At 48.2% G+C, this 13,720-nt stretch overlaps 1 protein-coding gene across 5 annotated transcripts in view; it reads left to right on the plus strand.

Annotated features, from left to right (window-relative positions):
- Positions 1-13,720, plus strand: part of NSD1 (nuclear receptor binding SET domain protein 1) — a 115,937-nt gene that overhangs the window by 87,516 nt on the left and 14,701 nt on the right. For 4 of the 5 annotated variants that reach the window (XM_045026763.1, XM_045026764.1, XM_045026765.1 and 1 more), the window contains 5 exons: positions 63-332; positions 2,179-2,295; positions 6,170-6,311; positions 7,318-7,424; positions 10,997-11,201. In XM_045026763.1, coding sequence (XP_044882698.1) covers positions 63-332; positions 2,179-2,295; positions 6,170-6,311; positions 7,318-7,424; positions 10,997-11,201 — 841 coding nt within the window. Of the gene's footprint in view, positions 1-62; positions 333-2,178; positions 2,296-6,169; positions 6,312-7,317; positions 7,425-10,996; positions 11,202-13,411; positions 13,485-13,720 lie in introns of all 5 variants that reach the window. The other variant, XM_045026766.1, reaches the window with a different exon arrangement.

The following is a 13,720-nucleotide window of genomic DNA, read 5'->3' on the forward strand; positions in this document are numbered from 1 at the left end:
TGATTGTTCCTTGTCATGCTATTGTTTCCTAGCTAGCTAACCTTGTATGTGTGCATTCCAAGGTAAACAGACCAGTGGGCAAGGTGCAGATCTTCACAGCAGACCTGTCTGAGATACCACGGTGCAACTGCAAACACACAGATGAAAACCCCTGTGGTCTGGACTCAGAGTGCATCAATCGCATGCTGCTGTATGAGTGCCATCCCCTGGTCTGTCCGGCTGGGGAGCGCTGTCAGAACCAGTGCTTCTCCAAGAGGCAGTACCCAGAGGTAGAAATCTTCCGCACGCTGGCACGAGGCTGGGGCTTGCAAGCCAAAAGGGACATTAAAAAGGTACCCATTATGTGTCTTCATTTTACTCTGTGGTAACACTGAGCCAGTCTTCATAGACATCTTCCTATGGTTTCCATAACTTACATATTGTCTGACCAAAGAGCTCAGATAGAAGAGACATGAATGACTTCAGTTTCCTGACCTGCTTTCATCCAGGTGGCAGGGATGTTCTAGCTTAGCTGGGGAACTGCCTTGGGATCTAATAGTCCCCATAGTAGCCTAGAAGATGGTTCGGTCCATCTGCTTATATGGCCCGCAGACACTAAAGTGATGGGCAGTAGGACTGGGTTGAGATTTCCCAGACAGGGAGCACTGAGCTTCCATTCTGGAACCTCCAGGCATTCTTCACATGGGCATCTTACTTAGAAACCCAGGTCTGTTGGGGAAGCTCTCAGAAAAAGGGCAATGTCCTTGGGAGAGCTGTAGTGATGGCTGAAACTAGCATATCAGGATGTGGAGGATCCCCCTACTGCCAAAACACGTATGTTTCTAAAATCCAGAAGTCTAGATCTGCTGCTGGTTGGAGGGATTTTCTCCATAGTAAAGAGGGTTGTGTTAAACAACAAAGGAAAGCAGAGAACAATTACCGTGTATACTCGTTCATTAGCCCGTTCGTTTATAAGCTGACCCCCCAAGACGGTTAGGTAAAAATAGCAAAAACTGTATGACCCTTTCATAAGCCGACCCTATATTTCAGGGATTGGCAGACTTTGGCTCCTGGCCTGTTAGGGTAAGCCGCTAGCGGGCCGGGATGTTTTGTTTACCTGGAGCGTTCACAGGCACAGAGCCCCTCAGCTCCCAGTGGCTGCGGTTTGCCTTCCCGCAGCTCCCACTGGCTGGGAACGGGGAACCGCAGCCCCAGGGAGCTGAGGGCTCCGGGTCTGTGAACGCTCCAGGTAAACAAAACGACAATGTATTAGATATTCAAGTCAATGATTCCATAGAGTTTAAAATCATCAAATTTTGCTGTAGATCTGTTTATAAGCCGACCTCCGCTCTTTGATGCGTCACTTTTTTACCAAAAATATTCAGCTTATGAACGAGTATATACAATAAGTTGAATAGAGGACAGAGACGTATGTGTAAGGGCTATTAGACAGCAGAACAGGCTAGCCAAGGAGGGGTTGGCATCTCCAGAGAGAGGAAGGCCAAACTCAGCCCCTGACCTGGCCTCTGTGGGCTGCCCTAACTGCTGCCCGTGATGCAGTGTAGGTGGTTATCCCTGAAAACCTTCCATGTAACCTGTCTGTAACCACCACACAAGGAACCAGCGAAACTCAGATGCTGAACTGGGGGTATCTTTTGGTAAAAGTGGCGCAGCATTGTACTCACTGTGTTTGGTGGCCTCTTGAACAGGTTTTCCTGCGTGGGATAAATGCCGGCAGTGTTCAGAGCAGGTGCCCTGTGCTCTGCGATGTTGCAAAGCTTGTTGCTGGACTGTGTTGCAGGACCGTGGCTGTGTATCAGTTCTGCCGACAACTGTAATTCAGTTATGGAGCAGGTGTCAGTACGGAATTCTGTAACACACTGAATCCAAATTCACATTACTTTATGCTGTCCCTAAATGGTTTATTTTCAAATAGAACAGGGGGTAATGGGTGACTATATTATTAATGGTCCTGTTTAGTTTACTGAATACATTTTTTTGAAATGCATGAAGTTGCTGCAGAATCTAGGTGAAATGAGCTGCAAAGTACCTGGGGTCTAGTCTTTAATTAAATGAAAGTATCCAGAGAGGAAATGGCTAGCAAGCTTTGTTAGCACAGAATTGCCTTCCTCCTCCCAAGAGTTCTGCTTCCTGCAGCAGCAAGTCCTGAGCAGCTGCCTGTTACTTTTTCTTTTGCAGGGTGAGTTTGTTAATGAATACGTGGGAGAGCTGATTGATGAGGAGGAGTGTCGGGCACGAATCCGCTATGCACAGGAGCATGACATTACCAACTTCTATATGCTGACTTTGGACAAGGTACGTGATGGGCCTCTCGCTTGCCAGTATCTTAGACCAGTGGCTCTTAATCTTTCCAGAGTACTGTACCCCTTTCTGAAGTCTGAAATAAATAGGATGAAATTCAATAAGGATAAATGCAAAGTGCTCCAATTAGGAAGGAACACTCAATTGCATAAATACAAAGTGGGAAATGACTGCCTAGGAAGGAGTACTGCAGAAAGGGATCTGGGGTTACAGTGGATCACAAGCTAAATATGAGTAAACAATATAATACTGTTGCAAAAAAAATAAAAGCAAACATCATTCTGGGCTGTATTAGCAGGAGTGTTGAAAGCAAGACAAGAATGAATTCTTCTGCTCTGCTCCACGCTGATAAGGACTCAGCTGGAGTGTTGTGTCCAGTTCTGGGCACCGCACTTCAGCAAAGATGTGGAGAAAGTCCAGAGAAGAGCAGCAAAAATGATGAAAGGTCTAGAAAACATGCCCTCTGAGGAAAGACTGAACCATTTTGGTTTGTTTAGTCAGGAGAAGGGAAGTCTGAGAGGGGACATAAGGCTTCAAGTACATAAAAAATTATTATAGGGAGGAAGGTGATAAATTGTTCTCCTTAACCTCTGAGGGCAGGACAAGAAGCAATGGGCTTAACTTGCAGCAAAGGCGGTTTAGGTTAGACTTTGGGAAAAACTTTCTGACCGTGTGAGTAAGCACTGGAACAAATTGCCTAGGGAGGTTGTGGAATCTCCATCATTGGAGGCTTTTAAGAGCAGGTTAGACAAACACCTGTCAGGGGTGGTCTAGATCAGCGGCTATCAAACTTTAGCAACCTGAGGACCCCCGTTTTTATTTAAATTTTTTTGCTAACCCCCAAGTCCCCTGCTCAGCCTCAGGCCCTTCCCCCAAGGCCCCAGCCCTGCCCCTCCCCCTCTCCCAAGCACTCTGTCCCCGCTCCTCCCTCTCCCTTCCAGCTCCTGCTGCACGTGCTGAACAGCTGTTTCCCGTGTGCAGGAGGCACAGGGAGGGAGGGGGAGGAGTTGATCAGCGGGGTCTGCAGACCCCCTGGAGTACCCTCGCGGACCCCAGGTTGAGAAGTGCTGGTCTAGATAATACTTAGTCCTGCCTCAGTGCATGGGACAGGATTAGCTGACCTCTCGAGGTCCCTTCCAATCCTACCATTCCATGGTTCCCCAGTGCTCAGATGTGATGGTCACAGGGGCCATATAGGCAGACAGGCAATAGGGTTTCTCTAAATAGGATTTCTGCTCTTACTGGCTCTCTGTTCCTGGGTCCATGGTGGATCCAGCCTAGAGTGTCTCAAGCCAGCCCTGCTAAGATCCTGAGGCTGCCGTCTGTTCACCAGAGCACGTTTCCTTTCTGGCTGTGGTCAGAGAAGGACCCTGCTAGGACTGTAACTTGCTGATTGTCAACTCACAGACCTCACAGCACAGCTCCCCTCCCCCATCACACCCTTGGTCTACCCCTCAGCCTCAGGTCCTGGCCTTGTGCACTGTACCCACCCCAGCAGAGGCGAATTCTCTGGGTGTCTTTGGAGCAACTATAGAGTCATCCAACTGCTTCTGGACAGTGAAGTTTTCCCACACTGCACCATGAGCAAAGGGCTAGAGGGCCCACATTTTTGGAGGATGCTAGGAAGCCTGGGATATGGGTGGCTGGACTGAGGCCCACGTAATGCAGTGTAGATGCTGGAGCCTCAGGTTGGGACTCAGGTTTCAACAATTCCTAACCTGGGGTTACAAATGCCTTCAAGCCCTAGGTTAACAAACCCAGAGTCTGCTAACCCAAGTTCTGCTAACCCCGGGCTTACACTGCAGTGTAGACAGACCCTTAGGGCGTTGTTTGGGAGCACGGGATTCCACTGGCTCCAGGCCTCCCTTGATCACAGGTGTCAGAAAAGTGCTCAATAGCATGCTCTGTTCTTGTTCCACTATTAGGTGCATCATTGAGTTCTGAGGCTCCTCATGACTTGAATTCAAAGCACCTGAGCACCAAGCAGAGGCTTTGGTCATAGCTGTAGGCTTCTCTGCACTCTTGCTGTCTTGCCTGCTTCTCTGTCCTTCTCTTTTGCCTTTCAGAGACAGCAGAAGTATCTCAGGAGCTTTAAAGTGCTTATCAGCTGCAGCCATGCAGTGTCTCTAAGCACAGACATGCCTCGTGTGTGGTGTCTCAAGTCTCTGACTGAGACACACTCGCACCTGCCTCCATGCGCAATCAGGCCCCAGAGTGAGCTCCTCAAAAGCCCTCTTGGGCTTCGACTTTTCCAGGAGTTGCACATAGCTGACCCAGAAGCCCGAAAGGGTCAAGCTCCCCACTCAGGTGTTGATGGTTGACCTGGCGCATAGCAGCGTAGATCCGACAGGACGGAACCCGGAACTCTGCTTTTGTCCCGGTAGAACCTGAAGCCTCCTTTCTCTCAGTGGCATCTCAGGTCTTCTCACCAACACTGTTGCACCAAAGCACAGTCCCAAACCTGAAGGGAGGCAGAGGTAATTGCACCACAGAAACGCCGTGTTCATTAGCGTGATTCTTACAACCTGATCAGTGCTCAGCCAGCCGGCATCGTCAAAGGCAAATGAAAACTATCACTGTGGACCCCACTGTCATACCCTGCCTGCACTCCAGCCCATAACCTGGTGTCCTCTTCGGCTTGGCGCTCTTGCTCGGGCCTCACATTGAGGCTGTCTCTAAATCTTGCTGTTTCTTTCTGCATAGCGCCTCTAAGAGACGGCCTTTCCCAGCCATCCGTCCAGCTAAAATGCTCATCCCAGGCTCTCATCTTCTCGATTACTGCAGCCTCCTTCTCTTTGGCTTTGACAAATGTGACCTTGCCCTGCTCATATCCATTCAGAACAGGCCTTCCAAGGTCTTTTCCTAGCCCTTGGTTTGACCATGTCACACCTCCTTTTGCACCCTCCACTGGCTTCCCCTGCTCTAGGGCATCAAACACAAGCTGTTTGTCTTCGCTTTCAGGGCCCTTCACGGCCTGTCCTAACCTTCCAATCATCTCATATTCACTATCAAGCCATCAGTGCTCACCTCTGATTGGCCCATGATGTCAGCCTGCACTCCCCACATGTTAAATGTTCCAGCAAGCTCCCTTGTGCTTCCCCTGTGCTGCCCCACGTGCTTGGGAGGAGCCACCTCATTATCCACCTGCAGATACAGTCTCAAAAATCTCCTTTGCTGTGACAGCTGTAAAAAGGTTGGCAAGGGTTGGACTGGCAGTGCGCAGAGACTGCCACCTGTCATGCTGACCATTATTGTCTGATTGATTACTTGTACGCCCCCTCTGTCTATTTGTTTGTTGTTTCTTGTCTTATACATAGATTGGGGCAGGACCGACCATCTTGTGACTCTCTTTGTACAGCGCCTAACACAGTGGGGTTCAGGTCCACACCTAGGGCTCCTCGGTGCTTCAGTGATACAAATAATAAATAAGAAGATGATTATGAAGCACAAGAGAGCAGCACAGGAGTGGTGCTGGTATGCCCTGCCGCAGCATGCTGGCCCGATACGAGCCCTGGGTTTTACCCTTCTGAAGAAGGAAAAGCAGCCTCTTTCAGGAGGAGGCCTCCATGTCCATTGAAGGAACAGATGCTCGGGGGTCGGGGAAGGGCAGTTCTCTGCATTTTACACTTTGCCTGCAAGCCCCAGCAAAGGGAAGCAGAGTGCAGAACCTTGTTTGGATTGTGTCAGGTGTCAGAGGTGCACACAGAAAAGGTACTGCCTGTAGGGCGTTGTAGAACACATGCCCAGGCACTGAAAGCCAGCATGGAGAGCATTTGGTAACATGCTTTGGGGGCAGGGCAGGGCCTGTGCGGGGTGGCTCGAGCAGGAGACATTACGTTAGAAAAGTTGCTTTTCCTTGTGCTTTTAGGATCGAATCATCGATGCCGGACCGAAGGGCAATTACGCTCGATTTATGAACCATTGCTGCCAGCCCAACTGTGAGACTCAGAAATGGTCCGTGAATGGCGATACGCGGGTTGGGCTCTTTGCTCTTGTCAATATCAAAGCTGGTAAGGGACCTTGTTCTGTTGTTGACCCGGAGTTCTCAATGGTGGGGAGCCTGTGGCAAGAAAGGGAAGGGTCTCTAGCGAGGGTCTGGAACAAAGCCTCAGTACGCAAAGGGGGGAACACACAAGCGTGGCAGGGGCGGCAGAACTGGGGGATTAGCGAAGGGCCCCTGCAATGGAAATATTGGGGGGGGGCTGATGTATGTTTCCACCACCTGCCCCATATTTTCCACCCCCCCAATATCTTGTGGAGGCAAGAGCGGGGCCCTGGTGTGTTTCCATCTCCATGCGCATGCGTGGTGGGGGGCAGAGGTGCGAGGGACCTGGAGGAGGGGCCAGAGGAGCTCCAGTGGCACACAGCATCGAGTTGGCCACTGGAGAGCAGGTAGGAACTGCTCTCCTTTCCCGGCCGGCTCTCGCAGCTGGGCTGGCCGGCTCTCGCAGCTGGGCCGGCCGGCGCTGGTGTACAGGAACCGTGCAGCGGGGACACAATGTAGCTGGGACAGGCCGGGGGACGGTGCACTGGCACCTGGGCAGGGGGACGTCAGTGCAGAGGGAGCCAGATACTGAGGAATTGCCCTAGGATGGCAGGAACTGTTGGGATGCCCCATCACAGCCGGGCTCTAGCTTCCCCTAGCCCCCATCAAGCTGTAGCAGCTCCCCCTGCTCCCTGTCTTTCCACCTCCCCCCTTCTCAGCAAGCGTCTGTGCCCCTGAGCAGAGTGGCACAGTTATAATTGCCCGGAGCCCAGCAATATGATTCCTGGCTTGCCACTGGCAAGCAAACAAACGCAATGGCAAAACTGGAATGTGGCAGGTGATATGGTCTGCATCTAGTCGCCAATCCGTGCAGATCTACCCTATGGGAGGGGAAGAAGCTGGTGCCCCTCCACATTTCTGCCAGCCGTGAGTAGGTTCTGGTGTATCTTCAGTTCAGCAGGAGAAGCAGAACTTTCTGCCAGGTGGTTTGTCACAGTCCAGATGTTGCCACTGATTTCTTTTATTGCCAGGGACTGAGCTGACTTTCAACTACAACCTGGAATGTCTGGGAAATGGAAAGACAGTTTGCAAATGTGGTGCTCCGAATTGCAGCGGGTTCCTAGGGGTACGGCCAAAGGTAGGACAGCCCTTCTCTGGCTTCTCTTTATTCTTGGAGCTGGAGGGGCCTGCTTGCTGCAGGGATACAGAAACGCCATGATAAATGCCGCCGTATTTTCAAGGTGGTTGTGAAAATCCTGCTGGGGTTGAGATGGGCAAACGTGCAAGTTCTTCACTTTAAGTTACCAGAGCACAGCATCTCAGACTTTGTTAAATCAGTGTAGGAACCAAATTCCAGAGCAGAGGACCCATACAGAGGCCTTGTCTGCACTAGGAGAGTTCGTAAGTATTTTTCTCCATGGGTTTAGCAATAGTACATGAAAGTTTACTAGTAAAATAGGAACAGAAACACTCTATACCTGCACCAGGGATGAGCTTTTGGATCTTCCTGATTTTTGAGCACTTGATTTCGTAACCTTAATGTGGCACTAACAGGAATTTAATTTTTTTACTTTGAATGTTACTGTTTGCTTGGGATGGGGACTTCTTAATGAAAACATGCAGAACCAGTTGGCCTAGCTCACAGTCTTCGCCAGCAGAGTCTGAGCCGCAGCTGTTCAGTAGTTCCACATGCTTCCCCAAAGCAGCTTGTAAGCTCGGTGCTGTGGAGTTAGTGGGCACATGCTGCAACCAAGAAACTGCCTCGTTGAGAGTTGAGTTTGGTGCTGCACCACCAAAGCCTCACAAGTTTACAGGCCAGGCCCTGTGTTCGCCACAGCAAGCTGGACCTAAATTCTGTAGTGGGATCCCAGGTTTTGTGGCCTTGTGGTGTCGCAGATTGGAAATTCTTCAGCAGCCTCATTTCAATGAAAACCACAGCTGTTCCACTAATTACAGATGAGCTGAATCGCACAGTGAGCAGTTTATTGTGTGCTGTCGCCACATTTTCGGTGCATGGTGTGCCTCATATTTTTGCTGCATCATAGAAATCAGGGGAGGCTGGAGGTTTTGGCAGTTGGATGGGAGCAGCTGATGCTTTGGGCCTGGGGGGTTGGTTTGGAGTTTTATGATAAGCACATTATGGATGTTTCTGATAAAACAATCAGCAGTGAAATAGCAAATAGTGTTTACACTTAACTTGCCATTGTTGGGATCCAGAATTAACATTTCAGTCTGATGACTGAGGTAGTTCACTCCCTCAGAGGGATTGTTTCAGGCTATCTGCAGACTCAGGAAGACAGCACAGAACATAAGAACGGCCATACTGGGTAAGAACAAAGCTCCATCTAGCCCAATATCCTGTCTTATGACAGTGGCCCATGCCAGGTGCCCCAGAGGGAATGAACAGAACAGGGAATCATCAAGTGATCCATCCCCTGTCGCCCATTCCCAGCTTCTGGCTAACAGAGGCTAGGGACCCCATCCCTGCCCATCCTGGCTAATAGCCATTGATGGACCCATCCTCCAGGAATTTATCTAGTTCTTTTTTGAACCCTGTTATAGTCTTGGCCTTTTCAATATCCTCTGGCAAAGAGTTCCACAGAGTGACTGACTACGTTTTGTGTGAAGAAATTACTTCCTTTTGTTTGTTTTAAACTTGCTGACCCCTAGTTCTTGTGTTATGAGAAGGAGTAAATAACACTTCCTTATTTACTTTCTCCACACCAGTCATGATTTTATAGACCTCTATCATTTCCCCCCTTAGTCGTCTCTTTTCCAAGCTGAAAAATCCGTGTCTTATTAACCTTGCCTCATACGGAAGGTGTTCCATACCCTTCTGTTTGTTTTAAAGGCTCTCTTTAAAACCATAAAGGCTTTACAAAAAAAGAAAAAAAAAAGTCAGAGCTCAGGCCACATCTACCCTGCAGAGGCTACAGTGCCGCAGCTGTGCCTCTGTAGCGTAGATGCTTCCTACACCGATAGAAGGGGTTTGTGCATGGACATAGTTAATCCACTTCTCCCCCTTCCACTGATGTAGGAAGTGTCTAAGCTACAGAGAATTCTGACATCAATCTAGCCACGTTGACATTGGGGGCTAGGACGACCGAAGTATGTGTTGCACAGGGCGCAACATTTTTCACAGCCGTGAGAAATGTAGCTAGATCTAATTTTTAGATGTAGACCAGGCCTCGGAATGTGCAGAATAATTCTTTAGCAAGGGGTACATTTCACAGCAAGGGTATTGCAGGGTCTTGCTTGGAGTGATCATCTGCTTTTGCAACTGCCCTTGCTATTCAAATACCCTGTGTTCCGTGCAGTCACTCCCCGCATGGCATTCACCTCCTGCTTCCCCCCCGCCACATACCTGCACTAAGGGGCAGGACAAAATCTGGCCGAGAGGGTTATTTAGGTTAAAGTTTGAAGTTTCAAATTCAGCTAGTCGTTTAGTGATTCCCATGATGGGGGTCAGGTTTCTTGTAGTGGGGAACAATGTGTGTCAGTAAATCCTTTCATTGCTCACCAACCTCCCAGGGGTTTGTCAAGCTGTCCAGAAACAATCACCTTTTGGCAAAATCCAAATATGGAAAATTGTAGCTGAAAAAAGAAAGGCTTTGTAAGAGTGGGAACCGCTGCAACTCTACCTAGAGCGGTTACACCTGCTGTAATAGCCCAGCTGTCACACCAGAAAAGGAGAGAGACTCATTGTGTCAGTACATATCCAAATAATGAAATACGTCCGTCTGAGTTCTGTTAAATTCTGATCAGCATCATTCGTCAGAGAGAGCCATCTATTCTGGTAATCTTCAATCTTATTTCCATTGTGTGTTACTTTGCCATTGCTAAATACAGTGTAGTGCACGTTTTTACCAGCCCGTTCAGTGCAAAGCTTCTAGATGGTTTCCAGATACGGTAGCAGCAACAGACAGTTAACGTGGGTTTCATGAAACATTTAGAAACAGCTGTGTCAGATGCCAGGTATGTCTCAGGTTTCAGTGGCAATGTTTTTCTAATTATGTATCCTCTGCAAAGCAGTTATTTCCCAGAATGGGATGTTTCTCCACTGCCCTAGATGGGGTTGAAAGCACCATTCACATCTCGTTCACTTCAGCATAACTCACAGCATGTATCATGAGGGGTTTTAAAAGCTCTTCAGGTATTAAAATGTGCTCTATTGTTCAGTCAGTGCACTCCATAATAGGAAGCTAACGTCCACGAATCACGGTCCATGGCTTTGATACTTTTCAGGGTAAGATAAAGCAAATCTACTTTTAATTCTTTAATGTGTAAAAACACTTACATCTCTCCCTTTGTTTAATCTCACTGCCTCTGGAGTTTGTCATTCAATCACCAACATACCAGTTTTTGATTCTCGTTTACCAAAAAAAAAAAAAAAAGACAAGATTGGGTCCATGCCTAGGGAGGAAGGTTAGTCTGGCATGAAACCCAGGAATTCAAGTGGCTTGGCCCTGCTGTGTACAGATGGAATTGTTACTTGGCTTTGGCTTTCATTCCAGTTTTTCCTCTGTTTCAACATGCAGAGTATCCCCAGTTGCCTTGTTTTGGAGATGACAGTTGTGTGCTAGATGGGCAGCTCTCCTGTAGCAGGATACTTCAGCATGGCCTGTGCCACTTGCTTAGATCAGCCAGAGGGGGCAGGAAGAAAGGAGTGGGGGCAGAGACCAGTGTTAATTTGTATGATCTTACTTGCAGAATCCCCCTAACCTTACAGAGGAGAAGTCCAAGAAGTTCAAAAGACGGCAGCAGGTGAAGCGCAGGTCACAGGCAGAGATCATGAAAGAGCGAGAGGATGAGTGCTTCAGCTGTGGAGATGGAGGGCAGCTAGTTTCGTGTAAGAAGACAGGCTGCCCAAAAGTGTACCACGCAGACTGCCTCAACCTGACCAAACGGCCAGCAGGTCAGTAATGCCTGGGGCAACTCCTCTGGGCTCTGCTTTTGGGAAGTTAACTGTACAGACCTGCACTGCTAGGCCTGGCTTGGGGAAAGCAGATTCTCTGCTCACCAGCAGTAATACACAATTGGAACGTCTAAAATTTATAGATCGTAATTTTCCAACACAAGAGGTATCACACCCACCATGAGGCAATTCTATATTGGACCTCAGTGTAATGAATAAAGTTGAGTTGATCACTGGACTGGAAGTTGGTGGTTACCTAGGGACCAGTGATCATGACCTGTTTACAATTCAATGTGAGGGAACAGAGAACAGTCCCAACCAGTAGTATATACACTGGGTGCTTCAAAAGGGCTCATGTCCCAAAGCAGAGAAAAATTACGAGAAAAATTGGGAGCTGGGGAAGCAGAAACACATTTAGGTAGTAAAATGTGAATGAAAAGTGGGAGTTATTAGATGGCCCAAAAATCACAACTCCACAATCAAGAAAGAGGAGAAGTTTGGTTAAAAGCCCATCCTGGTTCAGTGGCAAATTAGAAATAAAAAATCAATATATAACAAATATGAAAAAGGGGGAAATATAATAATAATAATAATAATAATATATAAATTAGAAGTTATGAAGTTTAGAAAATTAATGAGAAGCTAAAGATAGCAGGGAAAAATCCATTGCTGGCAAGGCTAAGGTCAGTGAGGAGATTTTTTAAAAATATATCAGGAACAAAATAAATCCTAGCAGTGGTATTGGCCCATAACTTGATGCAGATGGTAAAATTGTTCATATTGATGCAGAAGAGGAAGAAGTATTTAATAAATATTTCTCTTCTGTATTTGGAAAGAAGCAGGATAAAGGACTCGTATCACATGAGGATGAAGAAGTATTTTCCAATCCATTAGTGACTGAGGAGAGTGTTAGACAACAACTGCTAGGGATAAACATTTTTAATTCAGCACCCAAGAGTCCTAAAAGTGTTGGCTGAGGATATCTCTGGTCTGCCGATGTTCATTTTTAATAGATCTTGGAATACTGGGGAAATTGCAGAAAACTGGAAGAGTACTAGTGTTGTGCCCATATTCAAAAAGGGCAAACGGGATGATGCAGCTATTTATTGGCTAGGAAAATAAAACAAAAGCTGATACAGGTTTTAATTGATACAGAATTAAAGGACAGGAATATAATTAATGCAAGTCAATGTAGTTTTATGAAAATAGGTCTTATCAAACAAACCTGATTTCATTCTTTGACGAGATTACAAGTTTGGTTGATAAAGGTAACTGCGTAGACTTAAAATACACTTTTGTGAGGTGTTTGACTTAGTACCTGTAAGCGAGTCCACTCACCCCAGGCGCCCCCTCAGGACCAGATACGGCATTGCAGCTCTCCCGCAGGGCTCGTGCCCCCTGCCAGTGGTCACCAGTGCTGGAGTAGTAACTCAGCCCGCCCACTGGGTCACCGTCTTAAATCCACTCCTTCGGGTGTCACACTTGTCCAAACTAAGGCGTCCCAAACATGTCTGAAAGGCAAAAACCAATTCTCCCGCCCTCTATGGCTCTGTTCTTCAACCTGTCTTCGAGGTTCGGCTTGCAGCCCCCTTTGCTGGGGCTGGTATGGGAACCTAGTCCCGCCCTTGACTCGGGGCTCTGGCCCAGGGCCCTGTACTGTCCTTTTCCCATGTTGCCGTTTTCCCTCAGCCATTTCCTACCTTGACTCTTTACTCCCTCTCTGGGGCCCTCAGTCTCTTCCCTGCTTTGATCGGGTCTGTCCCAGGCCTCCTGGCCTGGCGAGCTTGTCTCCCCGCTTGGAGCTTCCTTTCCGGCTCTGACTCAGGGCCCACAGAGACCACCTTGCTCCTTGCAGGTTCTTTCCCCAGCTTTTTGTATACAGGAAATCCCCGGGACCCTTACGGGGGAGGTTTGTCCTGTTATCAGGTTGGCGTAGCCCCAGGCTCTCCATCCCAAGGGCAAGCCACCCTTACAGGACCACCTGAGGTTCAGGTTTTGAAAACGGGCACTTTACAATAGCAATACAGCACAGATTAAATGGCTTCAGAACTGGCTAACTGACAGAGTTCAAAGTAACCACAAATGGAGAATCGTCACTGAGTGCAGGTGTTTTAATGGGCTGTAGGGGCTGGTACTAGGCCCAACGCTATTCAACATTTTTATCCGCGGTCTGGAAGTAAATATAAAATCACTTCTGATAAAATTTGCAGGTGACACAGAGACTGGCAGAGTGGTAAATAGTGATGAGGGCAGGGAGTCAGACAGAAGGATCTGGATTGCTTGGTAAGCAGGCCCATTCAATCAAAATGGGTTTTTATACAGCCAAATGCAACATTATACATCTAGGGACAAGGAATGCAGGCCATCGCTACCGAGTGGGGCACCGGTGATTCTGAGCACTCACAGTGAGCAAGCAACTCGGCATGAGCTCCCAGGGCATTGCTGGGAAAAACCAACCCAGGTGATCCTGGGATGTGTAAGCGGCAGTAGTGCATAGGAGGCAGCAGCAGCTGATTTTA

The sequence above is a fragment of the Mauremys mutica genome, chromosome 8 (assembly GCF_020497125.1).
Source record: "Mauremys mutica isolate MM-2020 ecotype Southern chromosome 8, ASM2049712v1, whole genome shotgun sequence".
Taxonomy (NCBI): Eukaryota; Metazoa; Chordata; order Testudines; family Geoemydidae; genus Mauremys; species Mauremys mutica.